Below are 25,729 nucleotides of genomic sequence, written 5' to 3'. Positions count from 1 at the left end.
TGCACCGCCGCCGTCAGTGTCACCCAGTTTGCCGTGGCATACGGAGCTCCATCGCAGTCTTTAACACTGGTAGCATGCCGCGACAGCGTGGACGTGAACCGTATGTGCAGTTGACGGACTTTGAGCGAGGGCGTATAGTGGGCATGCGGGAGGCCGGGTGGACGTACCGCCGAATTGCTCAACACGTGGGGCGTGAGGTCTCCACAGTACATCGATGTTGTCGCCAGTGGCTTGCGGAAGGTGCACGTGCCCGTCGACCTGGCACCGGACCGCAGCGATGCACGGATGCACGCCAAGACCGTAGGATCCTACGCAGTGCCGTAGGGGACCGCACCGCCACTTCCCAGCAAATTAGGCACACTGTTGCTCCTGGGGTATCCGCGAGGACCATTCGTAACCGTCTCCATGAAGCTGGGCTACGGTCCCGCACACCGTTAGGCCGTCTTCCGCTCACGCTCCAACATCGTGCAGCCCGCCTCCAGTGGTGTCGCGACAGGCGTGAATGGAGGGACGAATGGAGACGTGTCGTCTTCAGCGATGAGAGTCGCTTCTGCCTTGGTGCCAATGATGGTCGTATGCGTGTTTGGCGCCGTGCAGGTGAGCGCCACAATCAGGACTGCATACGACCGAGGCACACAGGGCCAACACCCGGCATCATGGTGTGGGGAGCGATCTCCTACACTGGCCGTACACCACTGGTGATCGTCGAGGGGACACTGAATAGTGCACGGTACATCCAAACCGTCATCGAACCCATCGTTCTACCATTCCTAGACCGGCAAGGGAACTTGCTGTTCCAACAGGACAATGGACGTCCGCATGTATCCCGTGCCACCCAACGTGCTCTAGAAGGTGTAAGTCAACTAGCCTGGCCAGCAAGATCTCCGGATCTGTCCCCCATTGAGCATGTTTGGGACTGGATGAAGCGTCGTCTCACGCGGTCTGCACGTCCAGCACGAACGCTGGTCCAACTGAGGCGCCAGGTGGAAATGGCATGGCAAGCCGTTCCACAGGACTACATCCAGCATCTCTACGATCGTCTCCATGGGAGAATAGCAGCCTGCATTGCTGCGAAAGGTGGATATACACTGTACTAGTGCCGACATTGTGCATGCTCTGTTGCCTGTGTCTATGTGCCTGTGGTTCTGTCAGTGTGATCATGTGATGTATCTGACCCCAGGAATGTGTCAATAAAGTTTCCCCTTCCTGGGACAATGAATTCACGGTGTTCTTATTTCAATTTCCAGGAGTGTAGTTATCTCCCAATTTGAAATGCATTTCGAGAAATAACTGACATTATTGGAAGAAGCCAGGGAAACGTGGAGGCCATAATATAGCGATTTAGAAAAAGAAATTCTCTCATTAATAGCGAAAGAGGGGGTCGACCACAGAAGTTAATGGAAAGTCTATGAAATATATTAATAAGGATGATCAAAGAAGATGCTAAATCGGCAACTTCTGCATTGCCTGCACATGTTAACGATCAGTTCGGGAAGAGAATCACACCAATAGCTGTTCAATTATTAGAAGGAGTGTAGATTATGGAGCTAGGCTACCTACAAGGAACCATACGTCAGCAAGAAGAACAAGAAATTTGCGACTTGAATGTGATCGAGATCATATAAACAAGAATACAGTTTCTGGGATAAGCTACTGTTGGTAAATGAAAGTAAATTTGACATATTTGTAAAGGGGGGTGAAAATATGTCATGGGGGAAGGGAATGCGGTTATAGGGGAAGGAGTAGATGACATACTTACAAGAGAATATGGGCTTGTCATTAGGAATGAGAGAGGAGTTCTTCAATAAATTTCAGCTTATAATAGCGGATGCTCTGTTCAAGATTCACAAGAGGCGGACGTATACTAGGAAAAAGCGATAGGGGAAGATTTCTATTATGTTTCATCGTGGTCAGACAGAGGTTCCGAAATCAGATATTGGACTGTATGGCGACTCCCAGGAACAGATATAGAGCCAGATCACAATTTAGTTGTGATGAAAAGTAGGCTGATGTTTAAGAGACTAGTCAGTGCACAAAGAAATGAGGTACTGACGTTGTAAGGAATGAAGAGATGTGCTTGAAATTCTCTGAGGCTGTCGATACTGCGAGAAGGAGTAGCTCACTATGCAGTTCAGTTGAAGAGGAATGTACATCTTTAAAAAGGGCACTCACAGAAATAAGAAAGAAATATATAGGTACAAAGAAGGTAACTGTAAAGAAACCATGGCTAACAGAAGAGATGCTTAAGTTGATCGTCGCTTAGGAACGAAATATATAGGAACTGCATGAAAAATGTGAAGAAACCAGAAAAAATGATTATCGGAAGAACCGATTCAGCATGCAGAAAAGTCAAATAACCTGCGGTAAAATTAAAAGCAAAAGTGATAGCATTAAGATTTCAGTGGGAATTCCACTGTTGAGCGCAGAGGGGAGAGATGAAAGGTGGAAAGAGTAGACTGAAGGTCTCTCTGAGAAGGAAGACTTGTCTGATGGCGTGAAAGAAGAAGAAACAGGAGTAGATATAGAAGACATATGGAATACAGTATTAAAATCAGAATTTAAAAGAACTTTGAAAGATTAAAATTTAATAAGGCAAACGTGACAGATGACATTCATCAGAATTTCTAAAATCACTTGGAAAGTGGCAACCAAACGACTATTTACGTCGGTGTGTAGAAAGTATGGGTTTGGCAATATACCATTTGACTTCCGGAAAAAATATCATCTGCACAACTCTAAACACTGCAAGGGATAACAAGTGTGAGAATTATAGCACAGTCAGCTTAACAGCATCCAGCCTGCCTACAAGAATAATGGAAAAGAAAACTGATAATGTGTTAGATGTCGACCAGTTTGGCTTTAGGGAAGGTAACGGTACCAGAGAGGCAGTTCTGACGTTGAGGTTGATAATGGAAGCAAGAATAAAGAAAAATTAAGACACGTTCATAGGATACGTCGACCTGGAAAAAAGTTCGACAGTGTAAAATAGTGCAAGATGTTCGAAATTCTGACAAAAATGGAGGTTAGCTATAGGGAAAGACGGGTAATATACAATGTGTATAAGAGCCAAGAACGAACAACCAACAAGAGTGGAAGACCAAGAACGAAGCGCTCGGCGTAAAAAAGTCTTAAAACAGATCTAGTATTTCATCCCTACTGTTCAGTGTATACATCGAAGACCGCAAGTGAAGAAAGATGAAAATAATGAGAAGAAGCAAACATCAGAACAGTGAGGAACTTAATATCAGGATTGGTTATCACGAAGTAGATGAGGTTATGGAATTTTGCTACCGAGGCAGCAAAATAACCCATGATAGGCAGAGCAAGGATGACATGGAGAGCAGACTAGCACTGTCACAAAAGGCATTTCTGTCCAAGAGAAGCCTCAGCCATACGCCTTAATTTGAGGATGTAGTGAAACATGGTTGTGGGAAAACGAGAGAAGAAAAGAATAGAAGCATATGAGATGTGGTGCTACAGAAGAATGTTGTAAATTAGGTGGCCTGGAGGTTCTGCGTAGAAAGGGAAAGGAATAGACAGAAAACACTGATGAGAAGAATGGACAGGCTGGTAGGACATTCTGTTTAACATCACAGAATAACTTCCATGGTTCTGGAGGGAGCTGTGGAGGGTAAAAACTGTAGAGGAAAACAAAGATTCGAATACACCCAGCAAATAATCTAGGACGTAAGATTCAAGTGCTATTCTGAGATGATGAGGTTGGCATAGGAGAGGAATTCATGGCGGCCATGTCAAACCAGTCAGAAGACTACTGATTCCACAAAAAAAGAAATTAAATGGTGACAGAGTTTTGGTGTGTAGACGATCAGTTACTGTGCTCGATCCGAAACACATTGAACCCACAGGAAAGCACGATGGTGGAGGAATTATGGCATGGGGATGCATGGCTACATCTGGTGACGAGCAGCTTAATTTTGTTGAAGGTTAACATGGATATAGATTCAGGCACGGATCACTACTTTCAACAAGACAGTAACCCTAAGCATACAGCGGAAATTGTTCGTTGTGGGTGTTGTACCATACTCCACATGTTCTTAAGTTTTCTTACAGAGTTCAGTCACTAGTCCCTCAGAACATGTTAGGGGTTCGGTTGAAAGAATAGTGAGAAAACATGTAGTACGAAGTAAGACTGTTTTACACATTGTCTACAACAAGAATGGCAAAATGTTAACTCAGAGACTACCAAAAAACTGGTTTATTCCATGCCAAACTGATTAACAGAAATGATAGAAAGGAGAGGATTGCCTACGTTGTCATTATATATTATACATCATCATTATAATTACGTACCTTATGATTTTCTTCGAATATATGAATACCTTTTTCCACACAGCGTGAAACCTGCTGGGGCAGAATTTGTGTATATCATGTCAGAAAGCTAATTTAGTTATTGTATTTATGCAGACTATGGAGGAAAATCCATACTGTTCGTTTACCAAATAACCTACCTGGTTGTGATCTTTAAGCCCAATAAATAAATTTATTGTACATGAACAAAGAAGTATGAATACTTTTTTCGATGGCTTTGTACTTTGTGAGTGAAACCGTCTAGATCACTATTAAAATTTGAATTCGAATGCTTATTTTTTAAAGACTGTCTTTTTATAAGTACGAAGAGAGAGGAAAATTTAAATAATGAAATGAAATTTGAAGGGAACGTCCCCCACAGTAGCGCCACCTGCCAGCTAGGACTTGCAGCCTTCTACAAATTTTTGAGCCATCTGTTAGTTGACGTTCCAATAGGGCATAGATTTTAATACTGTCACTGACCCCTGCTATGCAAGTTCTAAGCTTTTCTGTGAGTATACTTTTAAAGACTTTTTTAACTTTTTAATTTTTCATATTTTGTACCTCGTTGTAACATAAAAAACTCCTGTTGCTCTTCGCGTCCCTCCTAATGTTAACTGCAGATATCAGATGATAGCAACAGCCAAAAATGTGCAATAAGTAAAAAAATAATAGCGATGTAGACCGATTTATGCACAATATATTCACAATGATAGCCGGCTCGTACTAGAACTTAATTTCCTTTTTTAATTGTTGTGTTTCTTAATTCAGTAGTGTAACTTCCTGTCCATGTTACAGAGCACGTTGCTAAATGTTCTTATTTTGATTTATTTATTTTGTTTATGAGGATTTGCGACCTCTGTTCAAGTGTGACTTACTTACGCAGTTAAATGAATCATAGTTAATGACTGTTTGTTCAGTCGCAGAATTGATATGGGAATTGAAATTACAGAGAACCACGCAAAAATTTGTTTTTCATTTATGATTCAATTATTACGGTTTTTATGTGTTCATCTCGGTATATACCTTTCATAGAATTGATTTTCTTCATTTTTGGTATATGTGATAGTTAGTTGGTAATAATCTGTGTGTCTTTCGAAATATTTTTGCGACCTCGTAGATCCCAATTACTTCCACTGCCCAGAATATAGCTACTGGTAAACCATCCTGCTAGTACTACCCGACTACAGTATTATTGCACTTGGCCTCCTGTGGCCATTGTCAGAAACATGTGATGGCGTTGTAGTAAACAAGTACAATGGTGACTAAGGAAAACGCATCGCATTATGAATGTTTTCAAGGCAGTTGGGCAAATACTATCATAGGGTTCAGAGTGTCCTGGTGCAATATTGTGATAAAAACCGGGGACAAGCCGACCGAAGCGCCCCTGGACCCAGTTGCAATAATACTGCCGTCTAATAGCTCATGTCTGCAGTGCCACTAAACGTTGGAAACCCTGTGAGACCTTAACTTTTCTCAGCGAACTGAATGTTCAGATAACTTACGTGTTTGCTGACGGGTGACGTCGTCGACCACCGCCGATATTTCGACAGGAGCACACCCTGCCATTCTCAAGGCACAACTGCAAGGAGGAAGCAATGTGCAAGGGAATTTAATACCTCGGCTCACAGAGGAGAGGTTTTTGAGATATGTAGACGATACTTTTGTTGTTTGACCTCATGGTAGTGAGAATTTAAACCGGTTTTTGGAACACCTGAATTCAATCCACCCGAATATTCAGTTCACTATGGAGGTGAAAAGAATGGGTGACTTCCCTTCCTATTTGTCAGAAGGAAGACTGGTGGTACGTTGGGACATTCTGTTTATAGGAAGCCTGCTCACTCTGACTTGTATCTGTTAGCTGATAGTTGTCACCATTCAGCTCAGCGTGAAGGAGTACTTCGTACCTTGGTTCACAGGGCCCACGTTATCTCAGACTCTGAAAGTTTGGCAGAATGGTTATAGTGAGAGGCAAATCAAACATGCGTTGCGCTATCAGTCTTCTGTGCAACGGGTGAGTGGGGATAGCAACGAAGAGGCACTTAAGTCTACGACCTTTTTGCCTTACGCAGGAAGCATTTTCAACAGGATTGACCGTATTATGCGGAAATGTGATGTGAAATGTGTTTTTCGAACACCTTCTAAGACTAAGGCCCTGTTGGCGTCCGTAAAAGATGATCTTGGTTTGCGTAAGGCTGGTGTCTATCGTATTCCTTGCAGTTGTGGCATGTCATATATTGGTCAGACAATCAGGACTGTGGAAGACCAGTGTATTGAACATAAGCGTCACACACGCTTACAACAGCAGAGCCAATGCGCTATTGCAGAACGTTGCCTTGACACCGGTCATCCTATGGAATACAACAACACGGAGATTCTGACTTGCACGTCAAGCTATTGGGATAGTGTTAACAAGGAAGCTGATGAAATCAAACTATCAAGCAACCTTATAAACAGAGATAGTGGATTTTGTTTAAATGCTGCTTGGAATCCGGTTCTGTCTGTCATCAAAAAACAGAGGGACAGAATTAGTGCTACCTCATCTGTTGATTAATAGTCACTATCGATATTTCTGATGTTGGTTACCTTTGTTTGTGTGTTGACTCTGCGGTTACTTGTTCTGTGTGTGGTATCTTCCTTGTTTCTCCTCTGTGAACTGAGGTATTTAATTCCCTTGCACATTGCTTCCTCCTTGCAGTTGTGCCTTGAGAATGGCAGGGTGTGCTCCTGTCGAAATATCGGCGGTGGTCGACGACGTCACCCGACAGCAAACCCGTATGTTATTTGAACATTGGAAACCCTGCTACACAGTATCGTAGTACGCCACCAAAGGAACCACAACAAAATGGTGTGTATGCCATCTGTTTTATCTATGGGTTCCGCCATTTCGTTGTAGCTCCTAAAATGCTTTGCTATGGTATTGTGCGGCATGGATCCCAATGTGCACGAGGACCGCAAGCATGTAGCTGCAAACAAACAGAAAATTCGTTGCATAAATTTTACTATGAGTCAAGCGTCTGTGACTGTGGGATGGTGTAGCAGGCACTCACAGCATGTAGCAGCATGATGGGGAAGCTGTGAAGCGGGTACTCACTGAGTGTAGGAGCGTGATGAGGAAGCCGTGCAGCAGGTACTCACCGGGTGTAGGAGTGTGATGAGGACGCTGTGCAGCAGGTACTCACCGGGTGTAGGAGTGTGATGAGCGAAGCCGTGCAGCAAGTACTCACTGGGTGTAGGAGCGTGATGAGGAAGCCGTGCAGCAAGTACTCAACAGGTGTAGGAGCGTGCTGAGGAAGCCATGCAGTGGGCACTCACCGGGTGTAGGAGTGTGATGAGGAAGCTGTGCAGCAGGTACTCACTGGGTGTAGGAGCATGATGAGGAAGCTGTGCAGCAGGTACTCACCAGGTGTAGGAGTGTGATGAGGAAGCCGTGCAGCAGGTACTCACCGGGTGTAGGAGTGTGATGAGGACGCTGTGCAGCAGGTACTCACCAGGTGTAGGAGCGTGATGAGCGAAGCCGTGCAGCAAGTACTCACTGGGTGTAGGAGCGTGATGAGGAAGCCGTGCAGCAAGTACTCACTGGGTGTAGGAGCATGATGAGGAAGCTGTGCAGCAGGTACTCACCGGGTGTAGGAGTGTGATGAGGAAGCCGTGCAGCAGGTACGCACCGGGTGTATGAGTGTGATGAGGATGCTGTGCAGCAGGTACTCACCGGGTGTATGAGTGTGATGAGGATGCTGTGCAGCAGGTACTCACCGGGTGTAGGAGCGTGATGAGGAAGCCGTGCGTGGCGCAGGCTGCAGACCCGGCCCCCAGCCAGGCGGCGCCGGTGCCGGAGCGTAGTAGGAGTCCCGGAGCCGGGAAGAGCAGAAAGACGGCGCACAGCAGCGCGTCCACGGCGCCCAGGTGTAGCAGCAGCAGGCTGTTGGCCGTGTGCGCCTGCAACAACAGGTGGCGAACCTGCTCACCTACATGTAGGCGGGGCACTAGCACCGTGGGGCAGCGGGGAGCGACAGGGCACGCCCACACAGTGGCGGCTGCTGTGTAAGAGAACGCCTTTTCGACACCTTTCGAATTTATTGGTAATTTTTCTTTGGATACTGTTACACGCAACATACACTACTGGCCATTATACTTGCTACACCACGAAGATGACGTGCTACAGATACGAAATTTAACGGACAGGAAGAAGATGCTGTGATATGCAAATGATTAGCTTTTCAGAGCATTCGCACAAAGTTGACATCGGTGGCCACACCTACAACGTGCTGACGTGAGGAAAGTTTACAACCGATTTCTCATACACAAACAGCATTTGACCGGCGTTGCCTGGTGAAACGTTGTTGTGATGCCTCGTGTAGGGAGGAGACATGTGTACCATCACGTTTCCGACTTTGATTAAGGTCGGATTGTAGCCTATCGCGATTGCGGTTTATCGTATCGCGACAGAAATGCTCGCGTTGGTCGAGATCCAATCACTGTTAGCGGAATATGGAATCGGTGGGTTCAGGAGGGTAATACGGAACGCCGTGCTGGATCCCAACGGCCTCGCATCACTAGCAGTCGAGATGACATGCATCTTAACCTCATGGCTAAACGGATCGTGCAGCCACGTCTCGATCCTTGAGTCAACAGATGGGGACGTTTGCAAGACAACAACCATCTGCACCAACACTTCGACGACGTTTGCAACAGCATGGACTATCAGCTCGGAGACCAAGGCTGCGGTTACCCTTGACGTTGCATCACAGACAGGAGCGCATGCGATGGTGTTCTCAACGACGAACCTGGGTGCGCGAATGGCTAAACGTCATTTTTTCGGATGAATCCAGGTTCTGTTTACAGCATCATGTGGTCGCATCCGTGTTTGGCGACATCGCGGTGAACGCACATTGGAAGCGTGTATTCGTCATCGCCATGCTGGCGTATCACAGGCGTGATGGTATGGGGTGCCATTGATTACACGTCTCGGTCACCTCTTGTTCGCATTGACGGCACTTTGAACAGTGGACGTTACATTTCAGATGTGTTGCCACCCGTGGCTCTACCCTTCATTCGCTCCCTGTGAAACCTTAAATTTCAGCAAGCTAATGCACGACTGCATGTTGCAGGTCCTGTACGGGCCTTTCTGGATACAGAAAATGTTCAACTGCTGCCCTGGCCTGCACATTCTCCAGATCTCTCACCAAATGAAAACGTCTGGCCAATGGTGGTCGAGCAACTGATTCGTCACAATACGCCAGGCACTACTCTTGATGAACTGTGGTATCGTGTTGAAGCTGCATGGGCAGCTGTACCTGTACACGCCATCCAAGTTCTGTTTGACTCAATGCCCAGGCGTATCAAGGCCGATAATACGGTCAGAGGAGGTTGTTCTAGGCACTGATTTCTCAGGACCTATGCACACAAATTGCGTGAAAATGTAATCACATGTCAGTTCTTGTATAATATATTTGTTCAATGAATACCCGTTTGTCATCTGCATTTCTTCTTGTTGTAGCAATTTTAATGGCCAGTAGTGTAGATGCTGCAATCTGAAAGATACGGCACTTCAATCTAACGCACTACTGCTGTAAACTTGTGAATCTTGGCTTCAGGGTCGGCAGCACATCTTCAGTTGCACACGTTTTGAGGAGCTTTTGCGCATGCGCAACTCGCGTGACGTAATTGCCTTACGTGCCAAATATATACGGATTTGCTAAGCAATGTACACGGGTAACGATGTGAACAGGTAATCCTTGCACTCAACTAGCAGTTGACTTCAATGCCACCAGGTGGTAGCGCACTGCACCAGGCTTTTATCCCCGTTCGCTCGGCATAAATTCTGCTAGATGACAGCACACTCCTCAGATAAACTATTTCACCCTCTATATACTGTTGTAAAATTAGATCGACGTCAGTATATGTTAAAGATGTACTGACAGTAAACTTATTTTTTGGGTTCCTGAAGGAGTTGTAGTGTGTTAAGTAATGAATTTTGTCCTACAGTAATCCGTCGAGGATTGTCGCATTTATTCATGCATCTGAAATCTATTGTTCTTAATGTGAGTTGGGTTTATCTGTGCTGTGGGCCCACACTGTATATACGAAAAGTCACACAAAGCTATGTCACCGGTTTCTCTGATATTCCGTTAAACGTGGGAGCGGCGGCAGTGTGCTTTAGGCCCTTATGAATCTCAGCGTGTCTTTCACTATGTTGGTAGACATTACTTGAGATTAATCATTTCCACAAACTGTACTTTGCGTTTGGAGCTGGTTGTTTACTGTGCAGGGATCGATTTTTGTGGGCAGTGTAAACGTCAACTACGTTGAATCTATTTTAAATGCTAACAGAAAAGTAATGCTATGAGGATGGGTCGTCAATCGTCCTTTGGTAGCTCAGTCGGTAGAGCACTTGCCAGTGAACGGCAAAGGTCACGAGTTCGAGTCTCGGTCCGGTACACGCAAGTTTAATCTACCAGGAAGCTTCGTATCAACGCACACCCCTCTGCAGAGAGAAAATCTCAATATGGAAACAGAAGAATAAATTACAAGGAAAAGTTAGCCTCAAAGGAATTAGGGCTTCCGAGGACAGATTCTTTGATTGAGAGAGTGACGGATTCAAATAAGCGTGACTACGAGCGAACATTCAACAAAGAAGTGTACAGTTAGCAAAAGTTATGTGGGTGCAGCATAAGAATGTCTAATTTTCAGCCCACAAGTAAATAGGTCAACTAATACATCTGTTATGGATCTCGCACATTTGTTCAAAAGAAGTGGAAAAGCTCGAAAATTCCCACTTACAGAAAAATGCGAAATGGAGAGTTGCGAAAGCTTACACATTATTTCGTTATTGCCCTAAACTGCACATAATTATCCACGAAATTCCACAAAAACAATTGTTTCTTTGGTCAGATAAGTTATGCATATTATTATTACTGTTGTTATTATTGGCAGTGGCTGTAGGTGTATAAACCTGTTGATAAGCTTAACTGCTGTACAGCAGATGCTATTAAGTTCGTATTCTCAAATTTATCTGAATCAAAAAATTTGTGAACACACATAATGTACACACACGAGCCGCCAGTGTGCCCACATCTCCAGGTAACTGGATAACCTTGGATCGTGTAGTATCTGGATTCCAAAACAAGATATTACGAACTGCTGCTGCCCCCCTTTCTTTAAAATGCAACAGCTAAAATATTCAAATACACAGCATGTCAAAGGAAGTGAAGCATTCAGAAGATAGAGCCGGATGCCAGTACAACTTCCCTCACGTACATACCATCGGCGTGTATGTAAATGACTGGAGCTGCAATTCTCTGTAAAAGTTACGTAAATTAAAGTTGCAGGGGGGGGGGAGGAGGAGGAGGAAAGGAAAGGGAAGGAACTATTGTGGCAGCTGCATTGGAACTTTATGCGGAATCAATGGCGACGAGTGAAAACGTGTGCCGTACTGGGACTCGAACGCACTTACTAGGCAGTTGTGTTGTGACGGGCTATGAATCCATGACCTTCAGTACGGATGCACTATTACGTTCGACCTCCCGCAAAAGTCTCAAATCAGCGTGTATGGAGGACACGGGCAGGGGATACAGACAGGTGGTGCTAGGTGAGAGTGCGAAGCGGCGGAGAGGCGTGCCGAAATAATCAACGTAATTGCGATAAACACTGTGTCTGAGCGGTGCAGTGTTCTACGCAGCTGCCTACGAAGTAGGATATCCAGGTTCGAACCTCGGTCTGGCACACTTTTCCACTTGTCACTACTGCTTCCACATAAAGTCTCAATGTAGCTGAGATCAATAGTTCCTTCTCTTTCCTTTCCTGTCTCCCGCCTCTGTCTTCAATTTTCATAATACGTGTCACAGCAGCGGATTTCACGTGGCGTCTGTTCTTTCGGACGTGCCCGAAGGACAGATACAATGCATTCATATTATATCTGTGTGACCACAAGAATGTACTGTTTAATAATTTTCTACAACATTTCTCGTGGAGAAACAGCAGTTTGGCTAAAATTACTTTAAAAACAGACACAGTATCGACCGCTAAAACATTTATTTCTGAGCATCCTCAGAACCTTGTACCATAGTGGTTGGAGCAGGTATTTTATCATCAGCACTTGACTTTCGTGGCGTTACAACACCTGCTCCATTCACCACCACCACCTACCAACATAGTATCAGGGTCTGGGGATGGCGAAAGCTGACAGAAACCGGTTACCACTGATATAAATGTTTTTGCAGTCAGGACTGCCTGTGTCCACTTTTAAAGTATTGTTTAACGTTGTTACCAGATACAGTAACATATATAAGGGAGATGAACAGCATCAGATGATGAATGATTACTGTGAAAGAGAGAAAGATACCTTTTACTTGTCTGAGACGCCTTTACCGGTACCTGACAGAGTTTGAAAGTGGCCATTGCTAGTCTCCAGTTGGCCGGCTGAATTGTGCAGTACACAGATTTATACCGCATGTAGTATGGACAACCATACTCTTGTGAGGCAGAATATGAAAGGTGCCTCAGCATTGGTCTGCATTCTACATCTACATTTATACTCCGCAAGCCACCCAACGGTGTGTGGCGGAGGGCACTTTACGTGCCACGGTCATTACCTCCCTTTTCTGTTCCAGTCGCGTGTGGTTCGCGGGAAGAACGACTGTCTGAAAGCCTCCGTACGCGCTCGAATCTCTCTACTTTTACATTCGTGATCTCCTCGGGAGGTATAAGTAGGGGGAAGCAATATATTCGATACCTCATCCAGAAACGCATCCTCTCGGAACCTCGCGAGCAAGCTACACCGCGATGCAGAGCGCCTCCCTTGCAGAGTCTGCCACTTGAGTTTGCCAAACATCTCCGTAACGCTTTCACGGTTACCAAATAACCCTGTGACGAAACGCGCCGCTCTTCTTTGGATCTTCTCTATCTCCTCCGTCAACCCGATCTGGTACGGATCCCACACTGATGAGCAATACTCAAGTATAGGTCGAACGAGTGTTTTGTAAGCCACCTCCTTTGTTGATGGACTACATTTTCTAAGGACTCTCCCAATGAATCTCAACCTGGCACCCGCCTTACCAACAATTAATTTTATATGATCATTCCACTTCAAATCGTTCCGCACGCATACTCCCAGATATTTTACAGAAGTAACTGCTACCAGTGTTTGTTCCGCTATCATATAATCATACAATAAAGGATGCTTCTTTCTATGTATTCGCAATACATTACATTTGTCTATGTTAAGAGTCAGTTGCCACTCCCTGCACCAAGTGCCTATCCGCTGCAGATCTTCCTGCATTTCGCTACAATTTTCTAATGCTGCAACTACTCTGTATACTACAGCATCATCTGCGAAAAGCCGAATGGAACTTCCGACACTATCTACTAGGTCATTTATATACATTGTGAAAAGCAATGGTCCCATAACACTCCCCTGTGGCACGCCAGAGGTTACTTTAACGTCTGTAGACGTCTCCCTATTGATAACAACATTCTGTGTTCTGTTTGCTAAAAACTCTTCAATCCAGCCACACAGCTGGTCTGATATTCCGTAGGCTCTTACTTTGTTTATCAGGCGACAGTGCGGAACTGTATCGAACGCCTTCCGGAAGTCAAGGAAAATAGCATCTACCTGGGAGCCTGTATCTAATATTTTCTGGGTCCCATGAACAAATAAAGCGAGTTGGGTCTCACACGATCGCTGTTTCCGGAACCCATGTTGATTCCTACAGAGTAGATTCTGGGCTTCCAAAAACGACATGATACGCGAGCAAAAAACATGTTCTAAGATTCTACAACAGATCGACGTCACAGATATAGGTCTATAGTTTTGCGCATCTGCTCGACGACCCTTCTTGAAGACTGGGACTACCTGTGCACTTTTCCAATCATTTGGAATCTTCCGTTCCTCTAGAGACTTGCGGTACACGGCTGTTGGAAAGGGGGCAAGTTCTTTCGCGTACTCTGTGTAGAATCGAATTGGTATCCCGTCAGGTCCAGTGGACTTTCCTCTGTTGAGTGATTCCAGTTGCTTTTCTATTCCTTGGACACTTATTTCGATGTCAGCCATTTTTTCGTTTGTGCGAGGATTTAGAGAAGGAACTGCAGTGCGGTCTTCCTCTGTGAAACAGCTTTGGAAAAAGGTGTTTAGTATTTCAGCTTTACGCGTGTCATCATCTGTTTCAATGCCATCATCATCCCGGAGTGTCTGCATATGCTGTTTCGAGCTACTTACTGATTTAACGTAATACCAGAACTTCCTAGGATTTTCTGTCATGTCGGTACATAGAATTTTTCTTTCGAATTCACTGAACGCTTCACGCGTAGCCCTCCTTACGCTAACTTTGACATCGTTTAGCTTCTGTTTGTCTGAGGTTCTGGCTGCGTTTAAACTTGGAGTGAAGCTCTCTTTGCTTTCGCAGTAGTTTCCTAAGTTTGTTGTTGAACCACGGTGGGTTTCTCCCGTCCCTCACAGTTTTACTCGGCACGTACCTGTCTAAAACGCATTTTACGATTGCTTTGAACTTTTTCCATAAACACTCAACATTGTCAGTGTCGGAACAGAAATTTTCGTTTTGATCTGTTAGGTAGTCTGAAATCTGCCTTCTATTACTCTTGCTAAACAGATAAACCTTCCTCCCTTTTTTTTATATTCCTATTAACTTCCATATTCAGGGATGCTGCAACGGCCTTGTGATCACTGATTCCCTGTTCTGTACATACAGAGTCGAAAAGTTCGGGTCTGTTTGTTATCAGTAGGTCCAAGATGTTATCTCCACGAGTCGGTTCTCTGATTAATTGCTCGAGGTAATTTTCGGACAGTGCACTCAGTATAATGTCACTCGATGCTCTGTCCCTACCACCCGTCCTAAACATCTGAGTGTCCCAGTCTATATCTGGTAAATTGAAATCTCCAACCTAGGACTATAACATGCTGAGAAAATTTATGTGAAATGTATTCCAAATTTTCTCTCAGTTGTTCTGCCATTAATGCTGCTGAGTCGGGAGGTCGGTAAAAGGAGCCAACTATTAACCTAGCTCGGTTGTTGAGTGTAACCTCCACCCATAATAATTCACAGGAACTATCCACTTCTGCTTCACTACAGGATAAACTACTACTAACAGCGACAAACACGCCAACATCAGTTGCATGCAATCTAGCCTTTCTAAACACCGTCTGTGCCTTTGTAAAAATTTCGGCAGAATTTATCTCTGGCTTCAGCCAGCTTTCTGTACCGATAACGATTTCAGCTTCGGTGCTTTCTATCAGCGTTTGAAGTTCCGGTACTTTACCAATGCAGCTTCGACAGTTTACAATTACAATACCGATTGCTGCTTGGCCCCCACATGTCCTGACTTTTCCCCGCACCCTTTGAGGCTGCTGCCCTTTCTGTACTTGCCCGAGGCCATCTAACCTAAAAAACCGCCCAGTCCACCCCACACAACCCCTGCTACCCGTGTAGCCGCTTGCTGCGTGTAGTGGACTCCTGACCTATCCAGCGGAACCCGAAACCCCACCACCCTATGGCGCAAGTCGAGGAATCTGCAGCCCACACGGTCGCAGAACCGTCTCAGCCTCTGATTCAGACCCTCCACTCGGCTCTGTACCAAAGGTCTGCAGTCAGTCCTGTCGACGATGCTGCAGATGGTGGGCTCTGCTTTCATCCCGCTAGCGAGACTGGCAGTCTTCACCAAATCAGATAGCCGCCGGAAGCCAGAGAGGATTTCCTCCGATCCATAGCGACACACATCATTGGTGCCGACATGAGCGACCACCCATTAGGCTGGCTAGTAGAATCGTACAGTTTCCATAATTGGAAGACAATCAGATATGACAGTGACCTGATGGTTGACTGCAGCGGAACTTGAGGGCAGCCATGCTAATTGTCAAGCTTCCGTCCGACAATGTGTGATCACCACAAGGGGAAGATCGTTGTATTACACACCAAGGGCATCGTAACCCTTCCACTGATGCACCTGCCATCCGAGAACAAGTTATCGACTCTCTGCGACTTTATGGGTCATCCTGTATCATTGGTCGGAGACTATCAGTAACTGGGCAAAAGACTTAGCATCCCAAATCTAAGTAAGTGTTAATACCATAACATAAACGGCTGCGTTTCGAACGGTACTATTATAGGGAAGCACGGACTGTTGATGAATAGCATGGCATTGTGTTCAGAGAAGAAACGCGGTCCTGCAGCACCCCTGATGACCGTCAGAAGTGACCTGTAGAGAGATCCCACTGCCAATATTTTGCAAAGGCACAGCAGTGTTACTCTTCGCAATTTGGTGTGGATCCCTAGCCATCAGGTTAGACTTCAGGCCACCGCTATCAGTCACCCAGGGAACTCTGACGGCACAGCGTTACTTAACGTACATCGTCCATCCTCCACTGTGTTAGGACTCATGTCATAGTATCATTTTTCCACAGGACAATGCTCGTATACACGTGAAAACTGGCACTGAACTGTTTGCCTGAGGCAGGGGCAATCCTATGGCTAACAAGATCTGCAGATCTGTCCCGACAGAAGACATGTAGGACCAGCTTGGACATCCACTGTGTCCCAGTGCCAATATCCAGGATATCAAAGACCGGTGTGGGCCAGATTGCCTCAGGTGAGGATACTTCCCAACTGAATCAGTGCATGCATTCATGATAGAGGGGGGCGGGGAGAGTGAGGGGGCGGGGGAGCAACCTCATATGGATATGTAGGGTCATACTCCTAAGCCGCTTGTAAATTTCACTAGATTTTGTAATAATCAAAATAACATCACATAACCTCTCAGCTCGTGAAGTCTTATTTCGTTTCCTCCTCCCATTATCCGTGTTTCTTTTTATTTTTTGGGTAATAATGACAGAAATGCAAACCGCTATAGCATGATGCACAATATTAAACAAACTTCATGGAGATGTTCGTCACACAACGAGCCTTACATAATTATACATTCATTCCATGGAACTTTGGCTCACCACATCATCAGTATGAGGCGTGATTCCCATGATCAGGAATACTCTCCTGAGCTTGTAGCAGCAGAGAAGCAAACAGCCTCTCAAAGCCACCCAGAAGGATTTGTTGCCATGCCGTAAACACACATTCTATCAGTTCATGAATACTGCTGCCTGTAGGCTGGTACGAAAGTATTTAGGATCTCTTCAACAAACACCAAAATCATGGAATCGTCTTTAATACCTCCTCACACTACGATTCGAGGAGATGCAAACGAATGGGTCTCGAGAATCACTGCTTTATGTGTCCTGTCCCGGGCTGTCAACGGGCATATTGGTATCCATCAGACCGATATTAGCAGAAACCACGGAATACCAATCTATGTATCCGGATCTACACTACGGCAGTTTCTGTTGCCTATGGTATGGTGTCAGCGGCAAACGATGCATGAAACATGGAGATCTCCTCAATCAAGCTTCCTGTGCCCGATTCTCGACTGTTCATGGAGAACGTCTGTAACCTCTTCCGGGATTTCAGTTTTTGTCATCCGTCTATTCTTCACAGACAATCGAACAATGTTACTTCCTTTTTGTGGTGTAATCCTTCTGTTAGAACTCGTGTCTGCTCTTGTCACCACACAGTCATTCGTAGTACATCGCTTAACTACATCAAACTGTCTGTATGATGTTTGGTTACGATACTCCCAACTTCCCCGTGTCAATGATTCAGCCTTTTTCATAGTGCGAAACACGGCGATAAATTGTACGTGCACGTCCTCTGTACATGCTGTGTTGCGATGTACACTTGTAAAGTTCTGGTAACATTAGGCAGACGCATTGGCCATCAGGTACTCACATTAATCTTCATTTGCAGTGATGACATTTTTGTGCACTGAACATACTGACAATGAGTTCACATAAGGATAAAATTATGTGGATTGATCAGATAAGATCTGAAGAGCTTCTCCGTAGAATCGAAGAGGAGAGTAACATATGGAAAACACTGACAAGAAGGAGCGACAGGATGGTACAACATCTGTCTTAACGACAGCAGCGAGTAACTTCTATGCTACTAGAGTACGCTATGGGGCCTAAACACAGAGATTGGTATATACACACACACACACATCAAAAAGTTTTGCATCACCCCGGTTCCCAGAAATACTGAAGGTAGAGGTTGACTGTCGATATTGTATCGCAGACACAGACCCTTTGCTGTTCAGAGATGTCACTAAACCCGTCCAAAGATGTAAACAACCACGAATGAGCACCACCTATTAGAAGGAGGGGGTCCGACAGCCGATCAGTTCCAGTCATTCCACCAGGAAGGAGGCACACGGCTCGTGTTGTCTGTAGTTCAATCATGCCTAGACGGTCAATACCGCGGTTCGATCGCGTCCGCATTGTCATTTTGTGCCAGGAAGGGCTCTCAACAAGGGAAGAGTCCAGGTGTCTCGGAGTGAACCAAAGCGACGTTGTTCGGACATGGAGGAGATACAGAGAGACAGGAACTGTCGATGACATGCCTCGCTCAGGCCGCCTAAGGGCTACTACTGCAGTGGATGACCGCTACCTACGGATTATGGCTCGGAGGAACTCTGACAGGAACGCCACCATGTTGAATAATGCTATTCGAGAAGCCACAGGACATTGTGTTAAGACTGAAACTGTGCGCAATAGCCTGCATGATACGCAACTTTACTCCCGACGTCCTTGGAGAGGTCCATCTTTGCAACCACGTCCCAGACGCAGAGCGGTGCAGTTGGATCCAACAACATGCCGAATGGACCGCTCGGGATTGGCATCATGTTCTCTTCAACGATGAGTGTCGCATATGGCTTCAACCAGACAATCGTCGGATACGTGTTTGGAGGCAACCCGGTCAGGCTGAACGCCTTAGACACACTGTCCAACGAGTGCATCAAGGTGGGGATTCCCTTATGTTTTGGGTTGGCATTATGTGGGGACGACGTACGCCACTGGTGGTGATGGAAGACCCCGTAACGGCTGTACGATACGTGAATGCCATCCTCCGACCGATAGTGAACCAAATCGGTAGCACATTGGCGAGGCATTCGTCTTCATCAGCGACAATTCGCATCCCCATCTTGTACATCTTGTGAATGACTTCCTTCAGTACAACGACGTCACTCGACTAGAGTGGCCAGCTTGTTTTCCAGACATCAACACCTGAGATGGACTGAAAAGGACTGTTTATGAACGACGTGGCCCACCAACCACTCTGAGGGATACAATCACCGTGGAGGAGTGGGATAATCTGGACCAACAGTGCCTTGATGAACTTGTGGATAGTATGCCACGACGAATACAGGCATGCGCATCAATGAAAGAGGACGTGCTACTGGGTATTAGAGGTACCGGTGTGTACAGCAATTTGCACCTCCACTTCTGAAGGTCTCGCTGTATGGTGGTACAACATGCAATGTGTGGTCTTAATGAGCAATGAAAAGGGCGAAAATGATGCTTATGTTGGTCTCAATTCCAGGCTCCGGAACACTCGGAACCGAAGTGATGCAAAACTTTTTTTGGTGTATGTGTCTAACAACTTAGGCTGTAAGTGCTACTCTGAGATGAAAATATTGGCATAAGCAAAGAATTCGTGGTGGGCCGCATCGAATTAAGACAAATAACTAACAAAAAATTGTGTATCCCATACTCCTGAATGATCAGTCCCAGAATTTTCTGAAACATCCAGCTGCATTTTGGAATTTGTGAGCACCGATAAGGACTGCATAGGTTTTCTTTACTTACACTTATCGACTGCTGTATCTATTAGCTGTCATTGTAAGTAAATCCATCTTTCTTGGAATGATCTTTTTTTGTTTTGAAATCTACGTGTATTATTTTACAAACAGCATATGGAAGTTAATGGTGCTCTCTACAGATACGGCACTTAATGCTTACTTTGTTGGTGTTCCGCCACAGTTCATTTACAGAGTTAACCCAAGTGACAAATTGTTCCCTGCTCTTGGAGAAACGGAATGGAATGCGCGTTCTTGTCCGTATACATTCTATAAATCTTCGAAGATTTATGTAAATTCCAGAAGTTGATTTCTGTTTCCATATATTAAAGATCCACGTTTTTAATATAGGAACTTAAGTGTTCTCATTACGACAGGTTTTTCTAGATTGCTTTAAAAACCCAGGTATCAGTTTTCTTTAAAACACAGGAGCATTATTTTAGTTACGTGCGTGTGTAACTTGTCACTGAACCAAGTTAGGCTGAAAGCTGCCACAGACTTTTCAGTGCATTCTGCTCCTTTTTGGCTCGCACATTAGATCACATTTAGGAAGTAGAAAAAGAAATGTCCAGGTGAGTCAGCTAACTCGATGCTCAAAGGGACAGAATGAACTCAAGAGGATATGGAAATGGCAGAAATGCTGTTAAAGCCAAAACGCGTCCTTCGGCAGTGCGATTCACTATCCGAAGTCCTGTCAGGGCACCAACAACTGCTAAACCTGACGAAGAGCCAAGCTGATCGGCTTTTATAGCAAGAAAACCTGATAACTTGACGTGTAATGAGTGTCAATGTAACGTGGATACTTTTCTACTGAATGGCTGTGAGCGATCCACAGCCCGTCACTGGCTGCGCGTATGACGCAGAAAAGATCTTAGTAAAGATTGGTAACAAACGACGCAAAAGCAATGGGCTATTATTTCCGGGAACTTTACGGTTATTGATATAGCTCCAACGTACTGTAGCATGAGTACTTCCCATTAAACCGGTGTCTCCCTTTACATTCAGTGCTACCGCTAGTAAGTCTAAAAGCTTCTTTAAATCAGACTGACTGTTATTGTACTTGATGGTACGGCTATGGCTCTTTCAAAGATCTAAATGGACACTTTACTTGCCACAATCACTCGATGTGTTTTGTCGTTTCCGATACGTTGGTTTAGAATAGTATTTGATGCCATCAGTTAAAGAACAACTACTCCTTGGCCATTTCTTAGATGCTTTCATTTTAAGTTGGCATTCTCCCCCCCCCCTCCCCCCTCCCCCCTCCCTCCACTGCAGACATTTAAAGCGATCGTTCTAGAACAGACACTGTGTCTTTGTTGCTTTAAAATTCATTTGAAAAATCTTTAGTTGTAGGTTAGTTCATATTACTCTATGTACTTAAAGTAATAGCGCAGTTGATGACCGTTGCCTTCGTTTTGGATATAGCGTATGTACTCTATTTTGCAAATAAGTAATATCTATTGTTAATCATTTCGTGGTTAAAATTTATTTCAAATATATGTCAAAAATAAAAACGTTGGAAACTCCTTCTGTTATGATCAATAACACACTCTCAGAAAAATTTTGAGATGATGACTTAGAAAATAGGTGAAGTGGGACCCATGTGTCCCACATACCTAACAACCTCGTACATCCATATTTTCATGCGAGCCTAGGATTTTCAAAGTTAACTTTTGTTTGTGTAGTGATTTTATATCGATGGCAATGTGGACAAAATATAACAAATCATTACTGAAACATTTATTCTGGTGACAATGAAAATTATAAACACTCGGAAACAAATTACCGATATAAAATTTCGAGTAGTTTTGACGCATCACACACCAATGCTTTCCACATTCTGTAAGGTTCTCAGGGGCACACATGTCCCACTAAATACAAAGTGTATAGAAACAGGCAGAATTCCTCATTCTCCTCCTCGCAGCCTCGTTAGATTTAGCGGTAACATGGCCCAGTGGACAGACCTTCAAAAACTGAACACAAATCAAGATTGAAAACAGGAAGAAGGTTTACTGAACTGTGAAAGAAGCAAAATAGAAACAGTGAACGGTTCAAGGACAGCAAGTTCCACATAGATGAGCCTTAGGGAGCAATGGCGTCGTGAAGTTCGGCTCGCGCAACTGTGAGGCGTGGACGTCCGCTGTTGAGGATCTCGAGCGCGTAATTGTTTGCTCCTCGCCGCGTTTTCGTTTATTGAGTCCGCTTTACGAGAGAGCCACGTCACAAACTTACCGTCGGACAACGATCAAGATCGCTTTCCAAGCAGAATATGCACGACCAAGACCTTACGAAATTGAGAACTTTATGCCGGATAATCCTTACCTCGATCTTCTGGATCCTCCTCTAGACAAATGACAGATGACAAAATGGTAGATATCGAAACAGATGACAGAGGGATAGAAAAACAATTACAATCGCTCAAAAGAGGAAAGAGCGCTGGAACTGATGGGATACCAGTTCGATTTTACACAGAATACTCGAAGACACTTGCCCCCCCCCCCCTTCCATTGCAGCTGTGTACCGTAGGTCTCTAGAAGAGCGTAGCGTTCCAAAGGATTGGTAAAGGGCACAGGTCATCCCCGTTTTCTAGAAGGGACGTCGAACAGATGTGCAGAACTATAGACCTAACGTCGATCAGTTGTATAATTTTGGAACACGTATTATGTTCGAGTATAATGACTTTTCTGGAGACTAGAAATCTACGCTGTAGGAATCAGCATGGATTTCGAAAAAGACGATCGTGTGAAACCCAGCCGGCGCTATTCGTCCTCGAGACTCATAGGGGCATAGACAAGGGGTCCCAGATAGATAGGCGTTTGATACAGTTCCCCACAGTCGTTTAATGAACAAAGTAAGAGCATATGAACTACCAGACCATTTGTGTGATTGAATTGAAGAGTTCTTAGGTAACAGAACGCAGCATGTCATTCTCAATGGAGAGAAGTCTTCCGAAGTAAGAGTGATTTCAGGTGTGCCGCAGGGGAGTGTCTTGGACCGTTGCTATTCACAATGTTTATAAATGACCTTGCAGACAACATTTGAAGTTTACTGAGCCTTTATGCGGATGATGCTGTAGTATATCCAGAGGTTGTAACAATGGAAAATTGTACTGAATTGCAGGAGGATCTGCAGTGAATTGATGCATGGTGCAGGGAATGGCAATTGAATCTCAATGTAGACAAGTGTAATGTGCTGCGAATACATAGAAAGAAAGTTCCTTTATCATTTAGCTACAATATAGCAGGTCAGCAAGTGGAAGCAGTTAATTTCATAAATGATCTGGGAGTAGGTATTAGGAGTGATTTAAAATGGAATGACCATACAAAATTAATCGTTGGTAAAGCAGAAGCTTACCTTCACCGAGGAGTCAAGCAGTATATTGCTCCCTCCTGCGTATATCTCGCGAAGAGACCATGAGCATAAAATGTGAGAGATGGAGCCCACACAGAGGCATGCCGACTATCTTTTTTTCCACGAACAATACGAGACTGAAGTAGAAGGGAGAACCGATAGAGGTACTCAAGGTATCCTCGGGCACACACCGTCAGGTGGCTTGCGGAGTATGGATGTAAATGTCAATGGCATTCACTTTTCCATCACTGGACATACCGTATATGTCAAGATTCGCACCGAAGAAATGTGTACCGAAATTGCGAGCCACCACGAGTGAAACCTCAAGTTTAAGCACCCCGACGGGAATATAGGTGACGTAATGATTGACCAAACGGGTTATGGCCTGTGTACGATCAAGGTTTTCGAACTCCCGTTCGAAGTCCCGCCTGACTTCGTCATGTCGGTTTTTAAGCCTTCTGGCAATGTACTCAGTAAGCTGTCTGAAAAATGCAAAACCTTTGAAAACTACCCTGTTCTCAACGGCGTCCGTCAATTTGTGCAGCATGTGCCGTCTTACTTGGTTGTAAGCAGAGTCATCATTATGTATGACAAACAGCCCCGTACCTGTGCTGGCTGCGGCCAGGAAGGGCATGCGCGCCGAAACTGTCTCCAGCGCTGGATTGCGCAGACACCACTCAAAGACGGTGCTTCCACTGCGCCATCCACAGTTCTTCCTGTCACCTAAGAAGCGGTCACAGCACCAACTGCCGATCTTCCGCACGACCCGTGCGACCCGTTGGAGGTGATGACTACCGTCGTGGACACTAATCCAACACTTTCCACGTCACTATCTCTCTTGCACCATTGTTCGGAGCACGCGGGCCGCTGAAATGATGCCCGCTGCTTTTTCCGACCATGCGACCTATATATGCACAGTCGCCTTACGCCGCCAGATTGGTATGGCATGGACAAGGCCCTTGGAAACTGAATGTGACACGCCTACATTCACTGACAGCTCATGGAGGCAACGTGGACGTCATCCGTTCGTCGACGAGAGGCTTACCTGACCGCACTCTCATGATGCCTGCTATGCGCCTAGCCGGTTTCTTAGGAAGGTGTTGACTGGTCACGCCAGGGATAACGCCGCTCACTAGATTTTTATTACCGTATACTGCGTGATTGTTCCGCAATGGCGCACTCACCTGCCCATCAGCGACCAATGAAACGCGCAAAAACGCGGATCGCAGCACTCACGAGGCAGCGCCTCGGAAGGACAATTGCTCGTGCGCGCACCATGGAAACAATGGACCACGTAGGGCCGTCGATGTATCACACCATCGTGGAACACAGGCATCGGCGACAGGTGCTGATTCATGCTGTAAATTTAGCCGACGGTCGCTGTGTCGCAACACGACGTGCGATCGGAAATGTTCTCCACGCTCACTGTAGTCAACTGTTTGCGGACCACCAACATCCACCAGACGCGATTGAAGAAATCTCTCGCCTTGAGTATGGCACATTACCGCGGGACGCGCAGATGGCGTTACTTGAGGACTTGACTGAGGTCACTGCAGCTATACTGGCCAGCGCGTCTCAAGTCTCCAGGACTCCTCCCTTTAAAGTTTTACAGGAACTATTGCCAATTACTTGAGCCGTAGCTGTGTCCGGCTCTTCGGAAAGCGCGCCAGGCGGAGTGCTTTCGCTTCGCGTCTAGTGTTTGAGTGAGGTGGCGCTTTCGGTTTGGCGCGCTATTTGGATCGGTACCGCCCTCTGGCGGGAGGTGGAGCAAGTGTTCGGTGCCATGACGATGGTGAAGTACGTAGTGGGCGGTGACCGAGAGAGGTGGTGACGCGAGCGGGGCCCTGTTGTTGGGGTCGTCAACTGCTCGCCATGTGCTTTGCCCGACCTCTTGTCTGTCAGGGGCTAAGTCTGCCTTACCCGCATGTACGTGGCTTATGAAGCTTAGAAGCCGTGGTAGAGGAGATCAGCGCGTGGGGCCGTACGTCTTCTTATCGGCCGTTGAAACCACTGACAGCGGTTGGCTCTGACGAGCATTTGGAAGTGCAACGTGTTCCCTGCGCTGTGGTGGAGTGTGAGAAGTTGAGTACTGTTTTTATGTAACAGCATTATATAATGGGGTTTTTCAAGTTTTAGTGAAGTGTATGAGTTTCTTCACCAGTGGTTTTGTTGGGGTCTTCTCACCACAGTTTTCGTTTGGTAATTGCTTCCTTGGTCGGGCCGTTTCATTCACAGCTCGATTGGGTGATTTAGGCTCGGTGTCGCGTGTCTCTGTGGTTCGGAGTCTGTGCACTCACCGCCCTTGCTACATCTTCTGGTTTTGGGTGAATCGGGGAGATGGTGGCTTGTAATGGAAGTTTTGGGGCTGATCTACTGT

The 25,729-nt window shown here is 45.5% G+C and overlaps 1 protein-coding gene across 1 annotated transcript in view; it reads right to left on the bottom strand.

Moving 5' to 3' along the window:
• Window positions 1-25,729, bottom strand: part of LOC126456526 (uncharacterized) — a 427,095-nt gene that overhangs the window by 148,272 nt on the left and 253,094 nt on the right. The window contains exon 3 of the mRNA XM_050092278.1: window positions 8,065-8,247. Coding sequence (XP_049948235.1) covers window positions 8,065-8,247 — 183 coding nt within the window. The remainder of the gene's footprint in view (window positions 1-8,064; window positions 8,248-25,729) is intronic.

This window comes from Schistocerca serialis, chromosome 1 (genome assembly GCF_023864345.2).
Source record: "Schistocerca serialis cubense isolate TAMUIC-IGC-003099 chromosome 1, iqSchSeri2.2, whole genome shotgun sequence".
NCBI lineage: Eukaryota > Metazoa > Arthropoda > Insecta > Orthoptera > Acrididae > Schistocerca > Schistocerca serialis.
The sequence above is the reverse complement of the archived record's forward strand: the minus strand, read 5'-3'. Positions and strand labels throughout refer to the sequence as shown.